Genomic DNA, 23,983 nt, shown 5'->3' on the forward strand with positions numbered 1-23,983 from the left:
CTGCGATCACACCCAGGGGTGGAATACCTGAGTGCCTTCTAATATGACCACATGCTTGTCTGTCGAACGTGGGACAGAGCAAGCACTTCAGCCATTGCAACAGTGTTGTTCACTGCTCTCGATCTCTGTAAACCCCCCCCCCCCCAATCTCCCCACAACACACACACACACACACACACACACACACACACACACACACTGCTTGATGGGAAGTGGTTGACAATTCACACCCGAGTTGTCATTTCCCGGTCTGGATTCACATGCCGGACAGAGTCCTTCCTGAAAGAAAGCCACCACCATGACAGCATCCAGAAATGAGTGAATCGTATTACCGAAACAGTCCACCACACTGTTGAAGCTCCATTCCACCAGACAAAATGGTAGCCTGTCCATAAGTAGAGCAACAAATGTTACTCTGCAATTAGAACCAGATGGGGAAGTTTGTATGCAGCCAAGTGCAGATTTTCAGATAGTGAGGGTGAAATATTGCTCAGTTATTAAAGAGAGAAAGAAGAGATTGTGGCAACAGTTCCTGAACACCATAAACTGTTCCAATGCAAATACAGTTGTATGTGAGACCATCAGTAGGATTTCTGGGCTAGGTGGGTGGTAGCCACTACTTGCCGTAATGAGGAAAAGATATCTCCAGACCAACTTGTGAGGCATTGCCCAGACGTGGACAGAACATTTCACCAAGGTTACTGCCACTGCAAGACTGGATCCAGGTTTCCAACGCTACAGACTAGCCTCTGAGATTGGCAATTGGGACTTCGTTTCTGTCAATGAAGAACTACCATTTTTCTGTGTGGTAGCTGAGATCTGCTTTACCTGCTGCTCTTGACATGTCACATGGTCACAGTAGGGTCCATTATAGTATGTGATGGCATCTCATACAGTGTTGGAATCCTCCTCACCCTTTTTAATCATTAGGGTATCAGAACTCTTTCCCAACTCATAGAAGTAAGCAGTTTTGTAATTCTTCTTTTAAAACATGGGTAGAACCATATGTGCCTGAGTAGTTATTGCAGTGTTGCCATAACTAGCAGTGTTTGGTTAGTGCCATATACAAAATATTTGTGCTGCGTGGTGTGTGTGTGTGTGTGTGTGTGTGTGTGTGTGTGTGTGTGTGTGTGTGTGTGTTTGGTGTGATTATCATTTGTGTTCAGATATGAAATAAAAGGGCCAGACTCAGGAGTCAGGATCCAAACACATCAAGAAAGAAAGCTGGGCAAGGAAATGGAAGAGAACTAAGTTTTGGCAACGGGAAATTGTTCAGGCATGACATAGAGCGCTCTGATTGGAGGAAACCAGCTACAGTGCATGAAATAGTTTAATCAGAGTGTAGACGTTCATCAGTAATAGGCTCAACATCTTGTAAATTTGATTGGCATTTTGCTTCCGCAGTTTAACTGTAGCTCCTATAATTTTTAAAAAAAATTAAAAATATAAATACCTTTTGGGGTATACTACTTACTACTTTTCGATCTCGTGCTTGAGAAACTGGTGCATATGAATGAAATGTGAAACTATTTCCTAACATAAAGCCTTGATTTTGGTACTAAGTGAATTATATTCTGTTGTGTTATAAAAATGGCCATTTGTGCCAAAACAGTCTCGTTTATTTGGTGTGTGTTACAAAATTGCTGCAATGTTAGAAAGGCTTATTTTGTTTTATCTAGCAGACAGTGACAAAATAAGACATAACCAGATTGAGAAACAACACCGGTCTTGGCTATTATTTGTGTTAACAACTTTTTCAGTATTAGATAACAACATTTCGATTTTTCATATAGCGAAACGTTTGACGAACTTTGATGAGGTAATAGATTCTTTCGCTGACAAGAAAGCACGCCATGTAAAGCTGTTGCAAGATTAGAGAGAGAAAAATGCTAGGAGCTAAGGATTGAAGAACTGTGTACTTTCTTGCTTGTCTCTTGTCTTTATTGGTTTTATGTATCCTGTATTTAATTTTATGTCACACAGAACAGCAAGTTATTAGCTAATAGACAATAAAGAGTGCAAATTTTCTGAAGAGTTCTTCTTCTCCCAATTACAAATAATCCCATCCGCTATTAATTACAAGATTTTTTTTTAAAGAGGGGCAGGCTGTCAAACCGGCCAACTGGGGGCAGGAGAGGCACCACAGGACATTTCAATTTCCACTGTCCTGAATATAGTTTCATGACATCCATTGCAAAATATACATGTTTCAAATCCACAGAGCGAAATACAGTGACGTGCCATAGAAGAATGCTTTATGAAGAGGCGTGGCACTGCACTTTGGCACACTTACGACCAATTAACATGTCTTAAATTTCCTCGAATTCATATGCTTTATGTTTCAGACTTTTCAGAAAGATGTGTGCCACAAGATGAACATATTTTTGAAAATTCGATTTTTTTTTAGTATTGACCTGGTTCGCAAATATGTGCCATAATGGCTCCAAGCACTATGGGACTTAACATCTGAGGTCATCAGTCCCCTAGACGTAGAACTACTTAAACCTAACTAACCTAAGGACATCACACACATCCATGCCCGAGGCAGGATTCAAACCTGCGACCGTAGCAGCAGCGCGGTTCCAGACTGTAGCACCTAGAACCGCTCGGCCACATCATATGCCGTAATAAAGAACCAAATATGATATTATACAGTACTGGTGCTCCAAGAAAATTTACATCCCGAAAACCACACTGAAAAGCTTAATATCAGATCGAGGTCTACTTCATTGGGAATCTGGACATACAAATGTGCACTTTAAGTATGCACTTTAAATGTGCACATATTAGTATGGTTCATGAAATTCCGATGTTCTTGGAGTATCCTCTGATGTCTTGTTTCTTTTATGACATAATGTATGATCTTTCAATGTTCTTAACGTACGTACATACAGGCTTCCTACATCATCATAGCTGCGCAAGCACGGTTACGCCTGTTATCTGCGCTCTCTGGCAATTGCTGAAACAAACCTATTTCTAACAGGTCGCAGGAAAATATTGCGAATGGTGGCTTGAAACGCGTTACTTTCAAAGTAATTATTATTTTATGTAAGTTGAACTATGTGCGAGAATGTACCATGAATTTCTTGACTCTCATTTAAAAATCAACTCTTTGATGAGGAGCCATTTAGAAGATTTTCGAACCCTGAAGTTCAGACATTTATGTCATTAAACTATCAACTTTCCCTGTTTGTGTGTTCGTGCTACTTAACAGTGATGTTGCTGTTGGATGACTACATCACGTGTGCTGTGCTCTGAATATCCGCTGTCATCTGCTGGCGAGATCACGTGACATGAGCTATGACTGGCTTACAAAAGCTCATTGCAGTCTCAGTTTCAATTATTCGGAAAGTGACATGCGGTGTTTGATGGAATTCCAATGTATACTTTTTTAATACAAAAATACACAGCGTACATGTTGCTGCACATAAAAGAGATTTCCAAAACATGTCTTTTTCCCTGAGTTTGTTTTCTAAAGTGCCTGGAGATTCTATGCCCGTGTATAAATCCATAACCATTCAAACGATTGCTAAGGGAAAATACGCTGTCACTTAACAAGGAAAAAGCGTGTTTTCACCTGGGAGAAAGTGTATTTTTAACTGGGAAAAATACGGGATTTTTTTTTCCTTGTCCGCTTATACACCCTGCAGGAATGGGTGGAGAAAAGAAGTTTTAGCTTCTCAGCTGAAAAGTCTGTGTTCATTCTTTTTAACAGTTCACATTCTATCTTTAGCTTTCCTGTGATGAGGATGTCAAGCACTGTTCTTAATTTTGGAGGCATGAAGAGGTTTCTGGGTCTCACATTTGATTTTAAACATATGTTGTTCCTACTATATATATTAAAATGGCTAATTATAGGCTTGATTACAAGTGCCAACCAAATGAGTATTTGAAACCCTTATGTTTAAAAATGTACATAGTGAAGGAATTAGGATGGCCACTGGGGCCTTTCCTACCAGCTTTACACCAAGTCTTGCACAGAGGCTAGTGAGCCTACGCTTTAACATCAGGTGGTGATTCTCCATCTGATGCAACAGGTCTGTAAGATGTTGTTCACTCCACAGACATCTGCACACCATACTTTTGGTCGACCCCCAATAGAAAGACTTTTTAATAATAGAAAGTGAGAAATGGGGCCTTGTGCAATTCACATGAAGAGTGGTCTTTTATATGAGTGTGGCTGATTTTCAAGTTTTACACCAAGGCAGATCAGATCTCCATCTTGGCTTTGAAGAAGCCCAGAATTGTTTTAGACTTGACAAATTTCAAGATAGATTGCACTGCAGATATTACCTTTCAATCTGTGTTTGATAACATTTTAGATGGGGTTCACAGCTGTACATTAGTGTACACTGACATTTTAAAACAAGAGAACTCCTTTGACTGTTCAGCAATATTACCTGCCCATGTTTTCAGGATTCTCCTTCACCACGAATATGCTGTATTTACCACAGAGCTCCACACAGTTCTGAAGGTAGTAAGGGAAGATGAGGTGTTTTCAGAGTGGACAGTTTTTCATCTTCTCCTATTCCTTTAGTGCCCTACTATCATTGCAGTATATGTACCCAGCAGAGAAAATGATGCTGTTAATGCAGGATAAACTGTTGTTTCCTCGGCATCAGGGGAAGAAGGTATCATTTTGCTGGGTACTAGAGCAGACCAGGCATCTTAAGGGGTCCTGCAAGGAACCTGGCATGACACAATGTGCCATTCCTCATCCCCGCGCTCCCCTCCATTTTGTCATTTTTCTGTTGAGGGAGAGAGCCATTCAACTGAGCGACAGTAAGCCAACTATCCATACGTGGCACTCCCCACACCAGTTACTCTGGCAGGATGAAGTGACTGCTACCTGCCTCTGAATAGGACACTGTCCCTTATATACCATAATAACTTCAAATACATCAAACCTATCTATCTCCCACAGGTCTTTGAAATGCAGATGGGAGACTGTAAATCCCTGCATATAGGAGGAGTTTCAGAAAGGCATTAATCTTCATGTGATCTGTGACTTGTGCATCACAAGTTCTGTCAAGCTGACAATGGATGTCCACCATGTGCGAATTAATGTACTTACAAAGTCATCCATCAGTTTATCATCAAGATAAAGATAAAAGACTTCCACTAGATCTTTGCTACTGTCCAGCACTAAAGCACATAGCGTGATGTGACCACATAGGCTTTCCCGGCGTAATAAGTCTTGAAAGTCTCTTCTGGTTTGCTGCTGGATCCTAAAATCAGCTTGACTCAATATTTCAATGATCCAACTGATCACCAACTTCAGGAGAATGCTGCTTCTGCTGATGAGTCCCACTGAGAACTGACACCAGGCTGTAAATCTACGTCCTATATAGGCCACCATTCAGTACATGGTGCATGCACCGCCCATCAAGGATGCTGCCCTCCAAGACAGGGAGGTGGCGCCGCCCTTTGTAGAACACTGGTGGCAACGATCTATCGCACTCAGGGCCGCACCAAAGAACATTCAATTTTGATGCGAGATAATACAGGATCCCATGTCTTGCTAAGAGGAAACCCATTGTCTGTTGATTAAATTATCCACCAACCTTAATTTCAATCGCCTCTTTAAAGATACTGTTCCAAAAACTGGAAATGTTGGCAACTACCACAGTTTCATCAAATTTCATTCCATGTCCCTCGTTTTAAGCAGTGTTCTGCTACTGCCGACTGTAATCATAACATGAGTGCCTCTTGGCTTCTTGGTGTGGAATTAATAATTGTGTTAATATAATATTTAAGAATTCCCTATATGTGATTTTCTCTTTGTGTTGCAGGACAGACTTCAAGATATTGTTGTAAATGTTAGTCCACAACATCCTCCTTACTCTCTTATTGCCCTCGCAAGACTATGGAATGCAAAAGTGAACCTCAGATTAAGCTGTCACGTCCATTCGACTGTAGTTAATGCACCTAAAAATGAATGCTTCAGTAATATGGATAATCAAACGGGAACAGAAAATGTGCCAGAGTTAACTATCTTCATTGTATGGAAAAATGGTATGTGTAACCTTTATTTTTGTGCAGTGAAAAATTATGTCAAGATTTTACAGTGAGGTAATTAATAAAATGACAGTTTATTATTGTTGGTACTACTACTACTACTACTACTACTACTACTACTACCAGCAACAGCAGCACCACCACTAGCACCACTTCCTACATGAGAGGTTACAAAACTCTCATGGAAATAGGAGTCACATGGGAAAACAGTCGTGCAGTTAATGTTCTGGTTTTCATTATTTATCAAGAGATAAAGATAAGTGATCCTCTTCAGGAACATTGGATCTAGATGGCAACATACATTACATTTATGTATATCAAATGCCATTATTTTACAGGATTACAATATTATGTACTTAAGACTGGCTGCTGTGAAACTCAAAACATTCAGTCCAACTTGTGTCACTATGTACAACAACTCAAATTGTGTTATTTATTTGGATTATCTTGTAGACTTCACATAGCTCACATTATTCCCTTGGTTTCATCTGCTACTCATATGTTTATCTGTGGTATTCTCTTGTTTCATTGCCCATAACAGTGGAAAAAATAATGATACAAAACATTGAACACCAATTCCAACCAGTTGCCTATAATCTGGCCTCCACCATCAAAGATACCAACCACATCCTTCGCCAGCTCTCAACCATCCCCTTACCTTACCTCCTCGATCCCTGTTCATCACTGTTGATGCCACTTCCCTAACACAAACATTCCTGATGCCCATGACCTTGCCACTATTGAGCTTTACCTTCTCAACGCCCATCAGACTCCGGACACACAATCTCATTCGTCATACACCTTATTAACTTTATCCTAACTCACAAGTATTTCTCCTTTGAAGGGGAGGTTAACCAGCAAATCCACAGCACAGCCAGGGGCACCTGCATGCCACCCTCATATGCCAACCTATTTATGGAACATCTAGAGGAGACCTACCTAGCCCCCAAAATGCCAAATCCCTTGTCTGGTTCAGGTTCATTGATGACATCTTTGTGAGCTGGACTCAGGCCAAGACACCCTCCTTCACAACCTCGGCATCTTCTCTCCCATCCACTTCACTTGTATCTCCTCAACCCATCCTGCCATCTTCCTGGGCATTGACCTCTTCCTCTCTGAAGGCTCCATCCATACCACTGTCCACATGTTAGCCATCAGTATTATCTGCATTTTGATAGCTGGCATCCCTTCCACACAAAAAAAAATATGCCTTCCATACATCCTGGCCACCCAGGGATGGCATATCAGCAATGACAAGAATCTCTTGCCCACTACACTGAAGGTCTCACCAACACCTTTATAGGCAGACGCGATCCTGCAGACCTAATCCGCAAACAAAGCTCCCATGTCATTTCCCCATACACCCACTAATCCTCACAACACCCTGTTCAAGAGAGTGCCCTCTTGGTCATCCAATACTATCCTGGACTGTAACAACTGAACCACATCCTCCATCAGGGCTTTGATTACCTATCGTCATGCACTGAAATAAGGGACTTCCTTCCCAAGATCCTTCTCTTCCCTCATAAAGTGGTGTAACGTTGCTCATTCAACCTACACAACATCCTAGTCAATTCCTATGACATTACCAATCCCAGCCCCAACCCCTTGCTGCAGAGATCATATCCCTTGGAAGACCCAGGTGCAAGACCAGCCCGATCCACCCACCCTGCACTTCCAGTCAGGTCACAAGCTTATTCTATCCAATCAGATGCGGGGCCACCTGTGAAAGCAGCCAAGTCATATACGAGCTCAGCTGCAATTATGGCACAGCTTTTTATGTTGGTATGACTACCAACCAGCTTTACACCAAGATGAACGGCCACCGCCCTACTGTGGTGAAGAGCAAAGTAGACCACCCTGTTGCACAACATGCAGCTGAACAACACATCCTTGATTTCAATGGCTGTTTCGAAAAGCGAGCCAACTTGTTCTTCTCTCTACAATCAGCTTTTCTGAACAGCACTGATAGGAGTTAGCCTTACAACACATTCTCTGCTCCTGAAATTATTCCGGCCTCAACCTGCGGTATGCTACTGTGGCCACACCCTCCACCCAATGGTTTCCACCCTCTCCATCTCATCACATATTCCGTTTTCACGAACCTCACAGTCATTGTGTGCCACCCTCTGCCAATGCATCCTCCCGTCTTTCCCCTTTCCCAATCCTCTCAATTTCCACTCCCCATTTCTCTACCCTGCTCCTCATCTCACTGCCCCACGGCCTCCCAACACTCCGTCTGGTAGCAGTCTTTTCGTACCTTCATCTAGTCCCTACCCACTCTGCCAGACAGCACTCCCCCTCCCCCTCCCCCCCCCCCCCCCCAACTATAGCCTGCTATCCCATTCCTGCCCCCTTCCAGATTTCAGCTTTCGTACTACATGGCAGTTGCCTTCTGGTCCAGGCTGCCAGAGATGGCAGTCATGTGTGCATGAGGTGTGCTTGTTGTAGGAATGAATGCGTGTCTGTCCCCTTTTCTGAAATGGCTTTAGACCAGAGCTAAATGGGCAACAATCTTTCTCCTGTGCCTTTCTGAAACTCGACGTGTCATCTTTATGGTGAGTAGCAATTTTTCCTTTTCCTTGTAATGTTAATATTGCAACCTGGAGTTTCCATTGTTTGATAGTAACTTATTAGAGTTGTTGTTATTCTTGTTGGCACAGTTGCTCCCAACCTGTTTCTTTTCAACTTTGTGTTCAACGTTGAGTTTTATAATTGTGTACAACTCACTCTAGTTATTATTATTATTATTATTATTTGCATTGAGACACAGTAGGATCACGCGAAACATTCTGCCTCATTTGCGAATTCCTTCTGAGGTGTTCCATGATTCTCTCATTTTTTTCTCCATCGAGTCTCTTTCTGTCCTGTCTACATTGCCCCTGGTTTCTTAGGGCTTCTGTCTCAGACCTAACATACAATTTGTATATCTTGTCTCTCTATATGTTTCTGTCTTGAACTTCTATTGGATTGATCTGTACTTTTTTTTTAGATCAAATTTGACTTGTGTGATCCATAGAATTGTTGACATGACGTCTCGTATGGGTGTCAGAATACTGTTGTTGAGTCTTTTTGATGTGCCCATAGAACTTTAACCTTCTTTTTCTGACATATGCTGCTGGGTTTGATATCCATTCTGTGTATTCCCAGAGTGTAATCTGTATTCCTCTTCTGTCAGCTTTGGGCAGAGAATTTTTTCATGATTTTGCGTTCTTCGTTCAAATTGTTAGTGTCTCACTTGCATACAGTATTTCTGGCTTGATTACTGTGTTGTAATGTCTGATCTTTGTTTGAGTGGACATGCATTTTTTATTTTATGTGTTTTGTGCTCTGTTGTAAGTTCTCTTCATTTTTTGTAGTCAAGTCTTCTGTGAGATCTTTTCTCCTCCGTTAGGTTAGAGGATTTCACCTACATATTTGAAATGTATTACTCTGTTTGCCTTGTCATATTTTGTATCTAGTTTTTGTATGTTTAATTTTGAGCAGAAGAATTGGAAAGAGATTTGCAGGTCAACTTCTTTTGCACATTCTTTTAGTATTTCTATTTGTTTTGTTGGCGTTACTTCATTAACCGAGAGTGTGGCCAGGTCGTCTGCGAAAGCTAGGTTTGAAATTTCTGTCTTGTCTTGGAATCACCCTAGTCGTGTTGATTTCTAGTGTGCATGGATTTTCAGTTCTTTTTCCCATTCACACATTACTTTGTCCAGAACTATGTTGAACAATAGTGGGGATAATCCGTCACCTTCACATAATCCAATTTTGCTCATGAAGGTGTCATAATAGATTTCACCCATGAATTTAACATGTTGTGCCAGCCAATGTCTGTCTGATTAGTCATAGTGTTTTTGTGTCAAGCCACTTTTCTTGTAAGATGTTGAATAAGGATTGACAGTCAACAGAATCGTGCGCTTTCTTGTAGTTATTATTACTATTAATAATAATAATAATAATAATAATAATAATGTAAATATTTGCTCATTGTGAACTTTTAAACTTGTAATATTATCTCTCTGTAGCTGCCATAGTAACCAATGAAATCTTCAATAGTAATCTTCAGAGAGGCTGTCTTGAAATTGTGGTTTCATAAATTTCCCAAGTGTTGTCATCAGGCATCATGTAAGAGTGCATTTTTATAAACCATGGACTGCACCTCTCTACTCTGTAGGAGCATCAGGTGACCAAGTCACATATTTTGAGCAGTGAGTGTCCCATCTTGCGTTGGATTGTGGCAGTGGGGGAACTGCATATCAACACTCTCATAGACGCCATATCATAGTTTCAGTTGTGAGCAGTAATGTTAGCTAGAAGCATTTTAGGTGAATTTATGGTAGCGCAACATCCTATGCATAGCTTAGGTGGAATCCACTTTCCTTGTTGACAATATTGTAATTTATACGTACTTCCACCAACTCACTGGTATGATGTAGCCATTTAGTGTGTTTAAAGTCAAACATGAGTCTATTCTGTTGTTGTAAGAATAGAACACAACACCTTTAAGAATAGTGTACTTTATATACAGTAACATGGTTATACATAAACAATGCACACGGAGACAAAGTATAAACAAAAGAAAAAAATACACACTCTTAGGGCAGAGGTTACAGAGAACTCAAAACTAGGTGCTACAGTAGGAGGAAGTCTAAAACACATCAAAGTTTTGATTTATTTACTTCAGTACTTCTTCCGAGCTTCCGAAATCTAACTGTGGTGCACAAACTGCTTTTCAATAAGAAAAACAAAATAATAATGGAATAAAACACATCAATTACATAGTTCTGTCTCGGTACACTTTTGTATCAGCGTAGGGGCGACATAGGCGAAAAACTGTCCTGTCACCGCAAACATCACTATTCTACCAAGTATGGGTGCTCGACCAGGTAACCAGAGAGCTGAACCCCAGTAGAGGGAAAACTGAACCAACAGGTCTAACTACGAAGAGCAGAGTGTCCAAACACTGCATAGAGACTGACACAGAGGAAGCAGCCAGCCTGAATGATCAGAACTACTAACACACTGAACCAATAGCTCGGCATGAAGTGAAAGCAGGGTCCATGTTATTTGATCACAGCCTAAGCACTAATAGGTTCATTGTATTGCCGCTGGCAAATAAACACCTGGGTAAGCAAGTCTGCCTTACTACACTCTGCACATGTCGTTCTCTGCCATGAGACCCATGCCAACTCATCTGCACTCATATGTATGTCGGTTGGTCAATACACTAAATCCCTCCCCCATGAAAAGGACATCTAGGATTGAAAATGGGCTAGTTGCTACCGCGACATCTTGTCACAAAACTTGAGAGTGTGAGAGATGCCATGGCAGTGGATCTACCACCGAAGTAGGCAACGATGACCCAGCTGATGCAAGCCAAATTGCTGGTGGAACATGTGGTCCACCTGCATCAGTGAGGGCAAGGACTGACCCACAGGCAAATGGGGAAAGGAGATCACAGATTCCAAGTCTATGAACTCAGCACCAGTAGTTGCGATAGCAACTATTCCGTGGATGAAAGTAGGATGGTGGCACAAGCAATGGGGACTGCAGCAGGTGCACAAGCTGTCACAGTTGGGAGTTTCCTTCTGGAAGAATGTCGTGGATGACTCTGTTGTTTGATGACATGGAGATGGCAGCACTGCGGTTCCAACAGGTTGCATACACAATTACTTTGAATGACAAGTCAGATGCCCGTGACCAACATCCATCATGAGCAAATGCCGACCTTTGTGGCCCACCACCACACCTGGCAGCCACACCCACTGCCAGAAGACTACGCCCAAATGGCAGCTCCAAAAGGGAAAGGTGGTGGACTGCGATATTCAGGGGCATGTGACTTGGTGTGTAACAAATCCAAGAGGCTCCACAGTTGGTGTCCATGCAAACATTCCGCCAGATTGCACACATAACCTGTGTCACCCAGTACTGGTCAGAAAGCTAGACAACACATTGTCACGGAACAAGACAGATACAGACCTCATCTTTAAAAGTTTGCACGAATCACTGAACCTCTGACTTAGAAGCTAGGTGGAACAGAGTGGCGGTCAGATGCTGGATACCATTGCAAATGCAAAAATCTGCAAATTCCCTGAAGACAAAGTGCCAACCTTTATCAGAAATGAGGATCCAGGGAAGTCCTCGATAACGAAAATAACTGACAATGTATGAATAGTTGCTGTTGTCACCGTAAGAGGTAGTTTACTACATACATGAAATTGGACAACACATCCACTATCACCACATTTTTCCCAAAAAATGGCCTGTCAACGTGCACCCAGTCCCAAGGGTGCTCTGCAACTGGCCAAGGGGAAAACTGACATGTCGTTGCAGACTGGTTCTGTGCACAGGCGAGAGAAGCCTGCACGTGATGTTCAGTGTCAAGATCGATCACCATTCAATATTCGTGGTGCCATGCCATAGCCTTCATAAGGGACATACCCCAGTGGGATGCATTTCATAGTTAGGGTATGTGAGGACACAACACAGGAAGGACAACTACTTGACAGCTGTACTCCTCTGCAGCAAGCAAGAGGACCCACTGGACTAAAGAGTTGATCTTTTAGTAGGAAAAATGTATGCCATACTGAAATCGTTCCCAATCGAGCGCGCTCGTTCATTACATCTCGACTGCTGAGATAATGTCCCGAAAAAGGGTCAGCACTCATAATGGTGTTGACATTCCACACTGTAAACAAAAATTCCAACAATATTTGCTGCACTGTAAGGTATCATCCAACATTAAAATGAGAGCCTCCTGTTGATCAAACTCCAGATTGGGTCCCACCAACAACTGCAATGGTGCATCTGTGTTAACATACTTGGTGATGAAACAGTGATAAATGCCATAGCAACAATTACCAAAAAAGCATGCCCACACAGTCAGTGGGCGTCCTATCTGGTAATGTGGAATGAGCATTGGGTAATACAATCAGTGGCTTTTGGTTTATTAATGCTGAAAATGTTGGCCAGTGCCTCCTTTTCCAGGTGCATATATGGTTAATTGAGCCACTGGTAGAGTCCTTTACATGTAAATGGTGGGTTACTTGGTGCCGTCTTGGTTCCAATGTGACCGGACCACTACATACCATACCAGGATGTGTCAGTGGCCAGGAATAACAGTTTACCTGGCATAAAGTAAACCCAAGAGCGCGGAGCACAAACACTGAGGGATTGAAATGCCCATTGACAGTCCACAGACCACACAAATTTGATGGCATTTTAGCAAAGCCAGTTAAAAGGTTGTCCGATTGCTCTGCCTGAGGAGTAAATTTAGCATAATAAGAAATCTTGCCCAAAAAAGGGCTGAGGTTTCTTCTGTTTTTGAGCACTGACAGATTGACAATAGCTTTGACATGCACACATGCAGGGATGATAAGTATATGACACAAAAAAAATGCAGTTTGGAGCAAAAATGTACATTTTCTAAATCTGCAATGAAGGCTATTCTTGAGAAGGTGTTGGAAAACTGCCTGCAGATTGCGTAAATGCTTCTCTTGTGTGGGTTCCATAAATCAGATTTCATTGAGGTATTTGACACAACAGGGAATGGCTGGTGAAATATCAGAACTGGTAATGCCCAAAAGAGCTACTGAGCACAAAGTGCTCCAGAAGTGGCGTCCAGTGGCAAGTGCAGGTAAGCATCGCACAAGTTGATGCTGTAAAAATACTGGCTCCCGGACAACTTCACCAACATTTCCTCAGGACACGGAATGGGATAAAAGTCCATAACATATTGTGCATTGACTGTCTGTTTAAAATTGGTGCAAATGCAAAAGGCGCCATCTGGCTGCTGAATGACTAGCAAAGTGTGGCCCACGGGCTCCACAAAATAGTAGAGATGACACAGGGTGCCTGCCAACGCTACAACTTAGCCTTAGCTTTGTTGCTCATGGCGAAGAGAATGGGATGGTGGTGATAAAATTTAAATATTGTTGATGGTGTAAGGGAGACATGGGCCTCGAAATTTTCTGCTCACACAAAGGTATCCTCAAACAGCTGTTCATACAACAGTAGTAGTTCAAATCTTGAACAGGGACCAATTAGGACACTGAATGTACTTCAACAAGGAACTGGAATCGTAAAAAGGCTAGCCCAGAAATATTTTGCACCAACAGTGAATTTACCACTATATATAGCACACTGAGACAATTGCAGTCATTGGAAAGCAGGGAAGCCCATGAGTTTGTATGTGTCTAAGTTAATTAGACTGACAGTTGCCCCCTGTGTCAAACTGAAACTTAACTGGTCACAAAATCTTGACCAACGTTAGTAGAATATGCTGAGGGATGCTCGTAGGGTGTTGGAGACAAACTACAAGTCCAGGGAAAACACTGGGGCCTCTCACAAACTGAAGCCAAATTGCCTACTTTTCAGCATACCTCACACATGGCATCTGCCTATGGGCAGTCCTGTGTAATGCGCATCAAATGACAATGGGCAGGACTGCCAATTTCCCCATTGGACAGAAACAGGAGTGGAAGGAAAGTAACACAGTAAACCGAAAAAAATGCCGCAAGTGAGGCCCTGACTCTTTGGTTAACTTCTACCCGTCGAGTTCTCGACGAATGAAGAGGGGCAGTGCTATGACTTCACCCCACTCAAATTGTCAATGGTGTTATCACATGGCAGCTCTGCAGAAGGCGAGGCCTTCTGGCCCATCCCACTGGGCAACCGGGGCACTTTGCTGCATGTATCTTACTTCACCACTGCCTGCTGTAAGTCCATGTGATTCAGCCATCTGAGCAACTTTGCCCGAATAAGGATTGGACAAGGCCAGTGCCCAAGTTTGGACCTCAGGGTGCTAACTGGACAGTCACATCCCTGATTAATGAATCTACATATGAGGAAGCAGAAAGGAGACTCAAACCGACACTTGTGCGAGAGCACTCACAGGTCAATGATCCGGGCCGCACATGACTGTCTGGAGTGCTTGTGGCCCTGGTTAGACTACAACTGTAGTGCCTCCACATGGGATTGATGTCCAGAATACTGAACAAGCAAAGATGAACATGTTGTTGTTGTTGTGGTCTTCAGTCCTGAGACTGGTTTGATGCAGCTCTCCATGCTACTCCATCCTGTGCAAGCTTCTTCATCTCCCAGTACCTACTGCAACCTACATCCTTCTGAATCTGCTTAGTGTATTCATCTCTTGGTCTCCCCCTACGATTATTACCCTCCACGATGCCCTCCAGTACTAAATTGGTGATCCCTTGATGCCTCAGAACATGTCCTACCAACCGATCCCTTCTTCTGGTCAAGTTGTGCCACAAACTCCTCTTCTCCCCAATCCTATTCAGTACCTCCTCATTAGTTATGTGATCTACCCATCTAATCTTCAGCATTCTTCTGTAGCACCACATTTCAAAAGCTTCTATTCTCTTCTTGTCCAAACTATTTACCGTCCATGTTTCACTTCCATACATGGCTACACTCCATACAAATACTTTCAGAAATGACTTCCTGACACTTAAATCTATACTCGATGTTAACAAATTTCTCTTCTTCAGAAATGCTTTCCTTGCCATTGCCAGTCTACATTTTATATCCTCTCTACTTCGACCATCATCGGTTATTTTGCTCCCCAAATAGCAAAACTCCTTTACTACTTTAAGTGTCTCATTTCCTAATCTAATACCCTCAACATCACCTGACTTAATTCGACTACATTCCATTATCCTCGTTTTGCTTTTGTTGATGTTCATCTTATATCCTCCCTTCAAGACACCATCCATTCCGTTCAACTGCTCTTCCAAGTCCTTTGCTGTCTCTGACAGATGAACATGTTGTACATAATCAACAGGCACTTCATGTAAAATATAAAGCTGATGGATCAAGTGCTGATACCATGCTCACTTGGTTGTTTGCGGTATGTTTCAAAGTAAAGTACTTTTAGTCCAGCTGCTCATTATGATGCGATTTGTACCTTAATAATGACTGCAGCTGAAGAAAACCTGAAGGTTGGTCTATTCAACATCCTCAAGTTAAGTTTTGTCAGGCTTAGTATAGGGCTTCAAATTATGCATGGTTTCGTACAACCAGCACTACTGGACCATAACAAGGCGGTATTATGAGCTGAAGCAGCATGCACCTGACCTAGCAATGCATCAAGAACCAGTCCAAGTAATCTCTCTTTCAACACTTCAAAACTGGTGAATGGCATCAGGGGTGGTGGGGGAGAAGGCTGCTCTGAAAAAAGGCTATTCTGAGGGTGAAGGTGGCTGCCCTGCCACTAGTGCTGCATGAGGATGGATCAATTCCATATTGTGTTTGAGCAGATCCTGCATCTGCTGCTGCTGAGCTGTTTTTCCTGCCAGTATTGAACAAATGTTGGGTCAATGGTGGCCACAAATTAATGCTACTAGAAAAAATCAAAACGTCACATGCGTATCTGCTCAGGTGTGACAGCACCACTAAACCGGCCTGTTCTAGTCGATGGTGGATGATCTACTAGGAAGCTAGGGAGCTGAACCCCAGAACAGGGAAAACTCGATATCAGGGTCAATCTATGGAGAGCAGCAAGTTTGAAGACAACATAGAGACTGGTACGCAGAAAGCACACATGCAACTACTCCAAATGACCGAAACAGCTAGTAGGCAAAACCAAGAGCACACTGTGATGTGGAAGCCGGGTCTGTGTTAGTCAATCTTAGCGTAAGAACTGACTTGCCTGGCAAGTAAACACCTGGATCAGCAGGTCTGCTCACTATTCTCTGCAGGCACCATCTGTGTTAGCTTTCCGCACGACTTGGCTGAGAGACCTATGACATCTCATGTGTGTCCCTATATCCAGTGGTGGGGATACTAAATACACAATGCACTAAATTTGAGTTTAAAGGCTTTTTAAACATGTCTCCAACTTGATTTTCAGAACACACACATTCCTCATTGATGTTCTCATTTGATAGTGTTCAAGAACAACATAATAAAGTGAAACTTCCTGGAAACATAATAAAGTGCTTAGAACATTTGTGGCACACTGGATTTTTCATTAATTTAATGGCGCCATCATCATATTAAATAATACAGTTGTGTCCCTTTTTCCACTAATCTCACATAACAGTCGATTAAGTTATACTATTTCCTTGGCTCCTGCATTGGCAGCAATGAATTCCACATCAGCAGTGGATAGTGCAACTGACTTCTGCACCTGAGATATCCACAACTGAGCTGTCTCTCTGCTCGTTGAGACAAAACCGTAAGTTGATTGTCGCCTTTTACTGTTGCCCGAAAAATCGACACAGCATGGGCACAAAATTTACCACCATATGGAATGTAGAAGAGACCCAAGTCTGAGGTACCACGAAGATGTCCTAAAATGCATTTTATGATGATCCAGTCAGAAGAAGTGGGTTTAGCATCTGTAAAGCAACTTTTGAAATGTCATAAGCAAGTTCTATATATGTAAAATGTCAGATACATTAATGATATGAGAGCTTAACGAAAAGGAACAGTGCTGTTCGTTGTTGCATTTACATGCCTAAACATGAGACTAAAGAGCCCACTGTTCTTTTGAATTCTCGTTTTTTAACAGGTCTAAAAATGAATTCAGTGCACTTTCAGTTGATCGTGTGATGAGACCATCGTCAACATAAGTAGCAGCCAGCGATTTTCCTGTTTTGCTCTGTTGAACGTAAATGCAAGGATCTGCTGTCAAATCAATAAATCCATTTTTCTTCATGAATGAGTTTAATTTATTATTCGATCAATGAGGTGATTGCGTAAGTCCATATAATGATTTCTTGAAGCAACAAACATGACCTGATCTGTCATTGAAACCTACTGGTTGAGTCGGACAACATGCAGTTCTGATGTTGAATAGACCAACCTTCAGGTTTTCTTCAGATGCAATCGCTATTAAGGTACAGATCACGTCATAATGAGCTGCTGGACTAAAAGTACTTTACTTTGAAACATACCGCAAACAACCAAGCGAGCATGGTATCATCACTTGATCCATCAGCTTTATATTTTACATTATTTGCTTGAAAAATGGAATGAAGAGCAGCACCGCATTCAAAATAATGACTGTGGCTTTTGGCGAATCTACTATAATACAATAGTTTACGAGTGGTACAAATATTTCAAAGAGAGTTGATAATATGTTGAAGAGGATGACCATGCTGGATGCTCTAGCATATCAATTACTGACCACATTGTGGAAGAAGTAAAGAAAATGGTTCTGGAAAATCACCGAATCACCATCAGAGAGGTTGCTTGTGGTGGTGGCATATTCTTTGGCTCATGCCACACAATTTTTTCAGATGTTTTGGGCATGAAACACGTAACAACAAAGTTTGTTTGAAAATTGTTGACTTTCATTCAAAAACGAAGTCACATAGACATCGTGCAGGAATTGCTGAATGAAGTCGACAACGATCCAGAACTTTGAAAGAATGTTATAACAGGTGACAGTGTGGCTGTGATGTCAAAACCAAGTCCCATTCATCCCATTGGGATCTGCCTGAAGAGCTAGACCGAAAAAAATTTTAAAAGTTCGATTACATGTGAAGGTTCTTCTCACTGTTTTCTTTGATTGTAATGGGATAGTGCATCCTTGGTGGTGCCTTATGGTCGTAAGGTTGATAAGAGATAATACCTGGAAGGTATGTGCCTTTTGTGTGAAGCAATCCAAAGACACTAGTGGAAATTGAATCACGATAATGCTCAAGCTCACACCTCATTGTTTGTTCATGATTTTTGGAGGGAAAAAAGTTGTTGCTTCAGTCACAGTATTCGCTGCACACTGTTCCCTCTGACTTCTTTTTATTCCGGAGGTTGAAGGTTATCATGAAAGTACGTCATGTTGCCACCATTGATGAGATAAAAACAGAATCGCTGAAGAAGCTGAACACTATAACAAAACGCGAGTTCCGGAAGTACTTCCAGGATTGGAAAAAGCACTGGTACAAGTGTGGTATATTGAGGCGGGTTACTTTGAAGGGGGCAAACTTGAAGTTTCCAGAATGAGCCTTTCACTCTGCAGTGGAGTGTGCGCTGATACGAAACTTCCTGGCAGATTAAAACTGTGTGCCGGACTGACACTCTAATTCGGGACCTTTGCCTTTCGCAGGCAAGTGCTCTATTGGGTAGCTCAGTTGGTAGAGCACTTGCCCGCGAAAGGCAAAGGTCCTGAATTCGAGTCTTGGTCCAGCACACAGTTTTTATCTGCCAGGAAGTTACAAAGTTGCCGAATAAATAAAGATTCTTTAAGAAAAACAAAAACTCCTGTTACTTTGTGATCACACCTCATATATGGCATTTTTTAGTCTGATCACACCTCATATATAACATTTTTTAGTCTATATCAGCACAGCTTTTAGCTAGCAATTTAGATGTCTCTGTTTTAGCATTATTAATTGATCAAAGTGTCTAGTACAGATTGATCAGCATGGTATTGGAAATCAGCTTTTTGCTGTGTGAAATATAAAATTACATATTGGTCAATGCAACTACAAAAATGTGTATTTATGGTCAGTTATGAAAAATAGTTCATTACTACCACAGACCCAGTCACTACGACTTCAAACAGATTTTTAAAAAATGGTGTCTAGCAGGAGCACCTCAGTGCAGTATTGCAGTTATGAAGAGAACAAGTGACAAGTTGAGACTGTTGAAACTGGATTGTTCTATGTGGTGAGGTGTCCATGGTAGCACAGATGGTACTGCTCTGCTCACAACAGGCAGATATCGAAATTCGAGTACTGGTCTAGCACACAATTTTAACTTGTTACAGATTTGTATTGCAGTATATACTCTGCTGAAGATTATAAGAATATCACATCTGACTGGTTGGCAAAAAGATTGCTAGCAAGAAGATTTGAGAGACAGATTGGCTGCAGTGAACTGCAGGTTTGCTTTTCCTCAGTTTATTCTGCATAAACTGTGTCCTGCTCTGGTCCAGATATTCTTTTAGTTAGCAGTCCTAATAACAGTCACTGTAGCCTTACAATAAGCATCACTTGCCCCATGTTATTACATTCAAACTGCAACCTACAGGCCATAATTCCAGAATGAACTTTCATCCTCCGTTGGAATGTGTGATGTTATGTACTTCTAGATAGATCAAATCTGTGTATTTAGTCCAGGTTCAAAGTCAAACTCTTGTCTTTTGCATTAAATGGTTTACTGAATTGGGATCAAATCTGTGTATATAGTCCAGATTCGAAGTCAAACTCTTGTCTTTTGCATTTAATGGTTTACTGAATGGGCTGTCTAGACACAACTCATGATCCAGCTCAAAAATGATTAAGAGAGAAATACTGACAAATTGATTGCTGGAATTAGAGCTTGCAAACATGTTGCTGTAACTGTTAGGAAGTTTCGTAAAAGTACTAGTGTGTTATACGGTAGTAGTAGTAGTAGTAGTAGTAGTAGTAGTTGTTGTTGTTGTTGTTGTTGTTGTGGTCTTCAGTCCTGAGACTGGTTTGATGCAGCTCTCCACGCTACTCTATCCTGTGCAAGCTTCTTCATCTCTCAGTACGTACTGCAGCCTACATCCCTCTGAATCTGCTTAGTGTATTCATCTCTTGGTCTCCCTCTGCGATTTTTACCCTCCACGCTGCCCTCCAATACTAAATTGGTGATCCCTTGATGCCTCAAAATATGTCCTACCAACCGATCCCTTCTTCGAGTCAAGTTGTGCCACAAACTCCTCTTCTCCCCAATCCTATTCAGTACCTCCTCATTAGTTATGTGATCTACCCATCTAATCTTCAGCATTCTTCTGTAGCACCACATTTCAAAAGCTTCTATTCTCTTCTTGTCCAAACTAGTTATCGTCCATGTTTCACTTCCATACATGGCTACACTCCATACATATACTTTCAGAAACGACTTCCTGACACTTAAATCTATACTCGATGTTAACAAATTTCTCTTCTTCAGAAACGCTTTCCTTGCCATTGCCAGTCTACATTTTATATCCTCTCTACTTCGACCATCATCAGTTGTTTTGCTCCCCAAATAGCATAACTCCTTTACGTCGTAGTAGTAGTAGTAGCAGTAGTAATAATAATAATAATAATAATAACACCCGTGGAGGCCCGGGAAAAGAATAGGCCTCCGGTATGTTCTGCCAGTCGTAAAAGGCGACGAAAAGAACAAACCACTAATAGGGCTAACCCCCCTTTTAGTGTGATTAGTTGGTTCAGGACAGAACTAAAGAAGCCTCGGACAAGCGCCGTCATGGTCGGGGACGACGCTTGAACCCTACGCCCGCCCACAATGGCAACGACACTGCTAGCCAACTGGAAAATGATTTAAATCCAAATAGAGGTGTTTTGCAGGATATGCTTCCTGCAACCACCCTAGAAGGAAAACAAAGACAGAGGATGAGATGGTCAGATGAAGTTAATCGACACCTCATGTTCTGTTATTACCAAGCAACAAACCTAGGAACCAACACAACTGGATACAGATCACAAGTATACACAACATTTATTACCAGATACCCAGAATTAAAATTTTTAACAGAACAACGACTAGCTGATCAGATCCGTGTAATAATCAAAAATAACAGGATACCCCAGTCAGAATTAGAAAACATCAAACAAGTACAACAAATACTGGAACAAAATAATGTGCAATCAGAAGAAGAAGAAAATACAGTAATGGACTCAAACATCCCAGAGCAAACAAACAAAGAACAACACGCATCAATTAAACAATCAGAGGAAAACGAAATCTTAAGACAGCCACCAGAACAAGCACAAATAGAACACGAAGTGACACACATGTTAGATATAGAAGAAAAATTTCAGCTGACATATATAGAATACAAAGACACAAATACAGACATTAGACCATTCTTGCATAGACTGCCAAGTAACCCACAAGTCGAAACAACAATAAAAATTATCAACACAATCATACACAACAAAATAAATGAAAACACAACTATTGAAGAGTAACAACTACTGGTTTGTATAGGAGCACTCACTACACTAAATATACACACTAAGCAGAGATCAGAACCAATCAACACACAGAAGAAACCCACAAAACCAGCATGGCAACACAGGCTACATATCAGAATAGAAAAACTGAGAAAAGACATCGGACAGCTAACACAATTTATAAGAAATGAAATGTCAGAAAAAAAAACGAAAAAGGTTAGGTAAAATCTCACAACAAGAAGCGATAGAGCAATTAGATGAAAAGAAGCAGAAATTACAAGCATTGGCCAAACGACTTAGAAGATACAAAAAAAGTGAAAATAGAAGGAAACAAAACCAAACATTCAACACAAACCAAAAGAAATTTTACCAGACAATAGATAACACACACATTAAAATAGTCAATGCACCAAACATATCAGACATGGAACACTTCTGGAGCAACATCTGGTCAAACCCAGTACAACATAACAGGCATGCACGGTGGATACAAGCAGAAACAGACACATACAAGATGATACCACAAATGCCTGAAGTGATAATTTTGCAACATGAAGTCACCCAAGCAATTAATTCTACTCACAATTGGAAAGCCCCTGGAAAAGATAAAATAGCAAATTTCTGGCTAAAGAAGTTCACCTCAACACATTCACATCTAACTAAATTATTTAACAGTTACATTGCAGACCCATACACATTCCCTGATACCCTTACACATGGAATAACTTATCTGAAACCTAAAGATCAAGCAGACACAGCAAACCCAGCTAAATATCGCCCCATAACATGCCTACCAACAATATACAAAATATTAACTTCAGTCATTACACAGAAATTAATGACACATACAACACAGAACAAAATTATAAATGAAGAACAAAAAGGCTGTTGCAATGGAGCACGAGGATGTAAAGAGCAACTGATAATAGATGCAGAGGTGACGTATCAAGCTAAAACTAAACAAAGGTCGCTACACTACGCATACATTGATTACCAAAAAGCTTTTGATAGTGTACGCCACTCATGGTTACTACAAATATTGGAAATATATAAAGTAGATCCTAAATTGATACAGTTCCTAAACATAGTAATGAAAAACTGGAAAACCACACTTAATATCGAAACAAATTCAAATAATATCACATCACAGCCAATACAGATTAAGCGTGAAATATACCAAGGAGACTCATTAAGTCCTTTCTGGTTCTGCCTTGCTCTGAACCCACTATCCAACATGCTAAATAATACAAATTATGGATACAATATTACTGGAACATACCCACACAAAATCACACATTTGCTATACATGGATGATCTAAAACTACTGGCAGCAACAAATCAACAACTCATCCAATTACTAAAGATAACAGAAGTATTCAGCAATGATATAAATATGGCTTTTGGAACAGACAAATGTAAGAAAAATAGCATAGTCAAGGGAAAACACACTAAACAAGAAGATTACATATTGGATAACCACAGCGACTGCATAGAAGCGATGGAAAAAACAGATGCCTATAAATATCTAGGATACAGACAAAAAATAGGAATAGATAATACAAATATTAAAGAAGAACTAAAAGAAAAATATAGACAAAGACTAACAAAAATACTGAAAACGGAATTGACAGCAAGAAACAAAACAAAAGCTATAAATACTTATGCTATACCAATATTGACCTACTCATTTGGAGTAGTGAAATGGAGTAACACAGACCTAGAAGCACTCAATACACTTACACGATCACAATGCCACAAATATGGAATACATCACATACATTCAGCAACAGAAAGATTCACATTAAGCAGAAAGGAAGGAGGAAGGGGATTTATCGACATAAAAAAACCTACATTATGGACAGGTAGACAATTTAAGAAAATTCTTTATAGAACGAGCAGAAACTAGCAAAATACACAAAGCAATCACTCATATGAATACATCGGCTACACCATTGCAATTTCATAACCACTTCTACAACCCTTTAGATCACATAACATCAACAGACACGAAGAAAATAAATTGGAAAAAGAAAACACTACATGGCAAGCACCCGTATCATTTAACACAGCCACACATC

The 23,983-nt window shown here is 41.0% G+C and overlaps 1 protein-coding gene across 3 annotated transcripts in view; it reads left to right on the forward strand.

The window, feature by feature from the left end:
- Window positions 1-23,983, forward strand: part of LOC126249447 (probable aminoacyl tRNA synthase complex-interacting multifunctional protein 2) — a 36,613-nt gene that overhangs the window by 7,995 nt on the left and 4,635 nt on the right. For all 3 annotated transcript variants that reach the window (XM_049951117.1, XM_049951104.1, XM_049951111.1), the window contains exon 3: window positions 5,793-6,015. In XM_049951117.1, coding sequence (XP_049807074.1) covers window positions 5,793-6,015 — 223 coding nt within the window. The remainder of the gene's footprint in view (window positions 1-5,792; window positions 6,016-23,983) is intronic.

The sequence above is a fragment of the Schistocerca nitens genome, chromosome 1 (assembly GCF_023898315.1).
Source record: "Schistocerca nitens isolate TAMUIC-IGC-003100 chromosome 1, iqSchNite1.1, whole genome shotgun sequence".
NCBI classification, from domain to species: Eukaryota; Metazoa; Arthropoda; class Insecta; order Orthoptera; family Acrididae; genus Schistocerca; species Schistocerca nitens.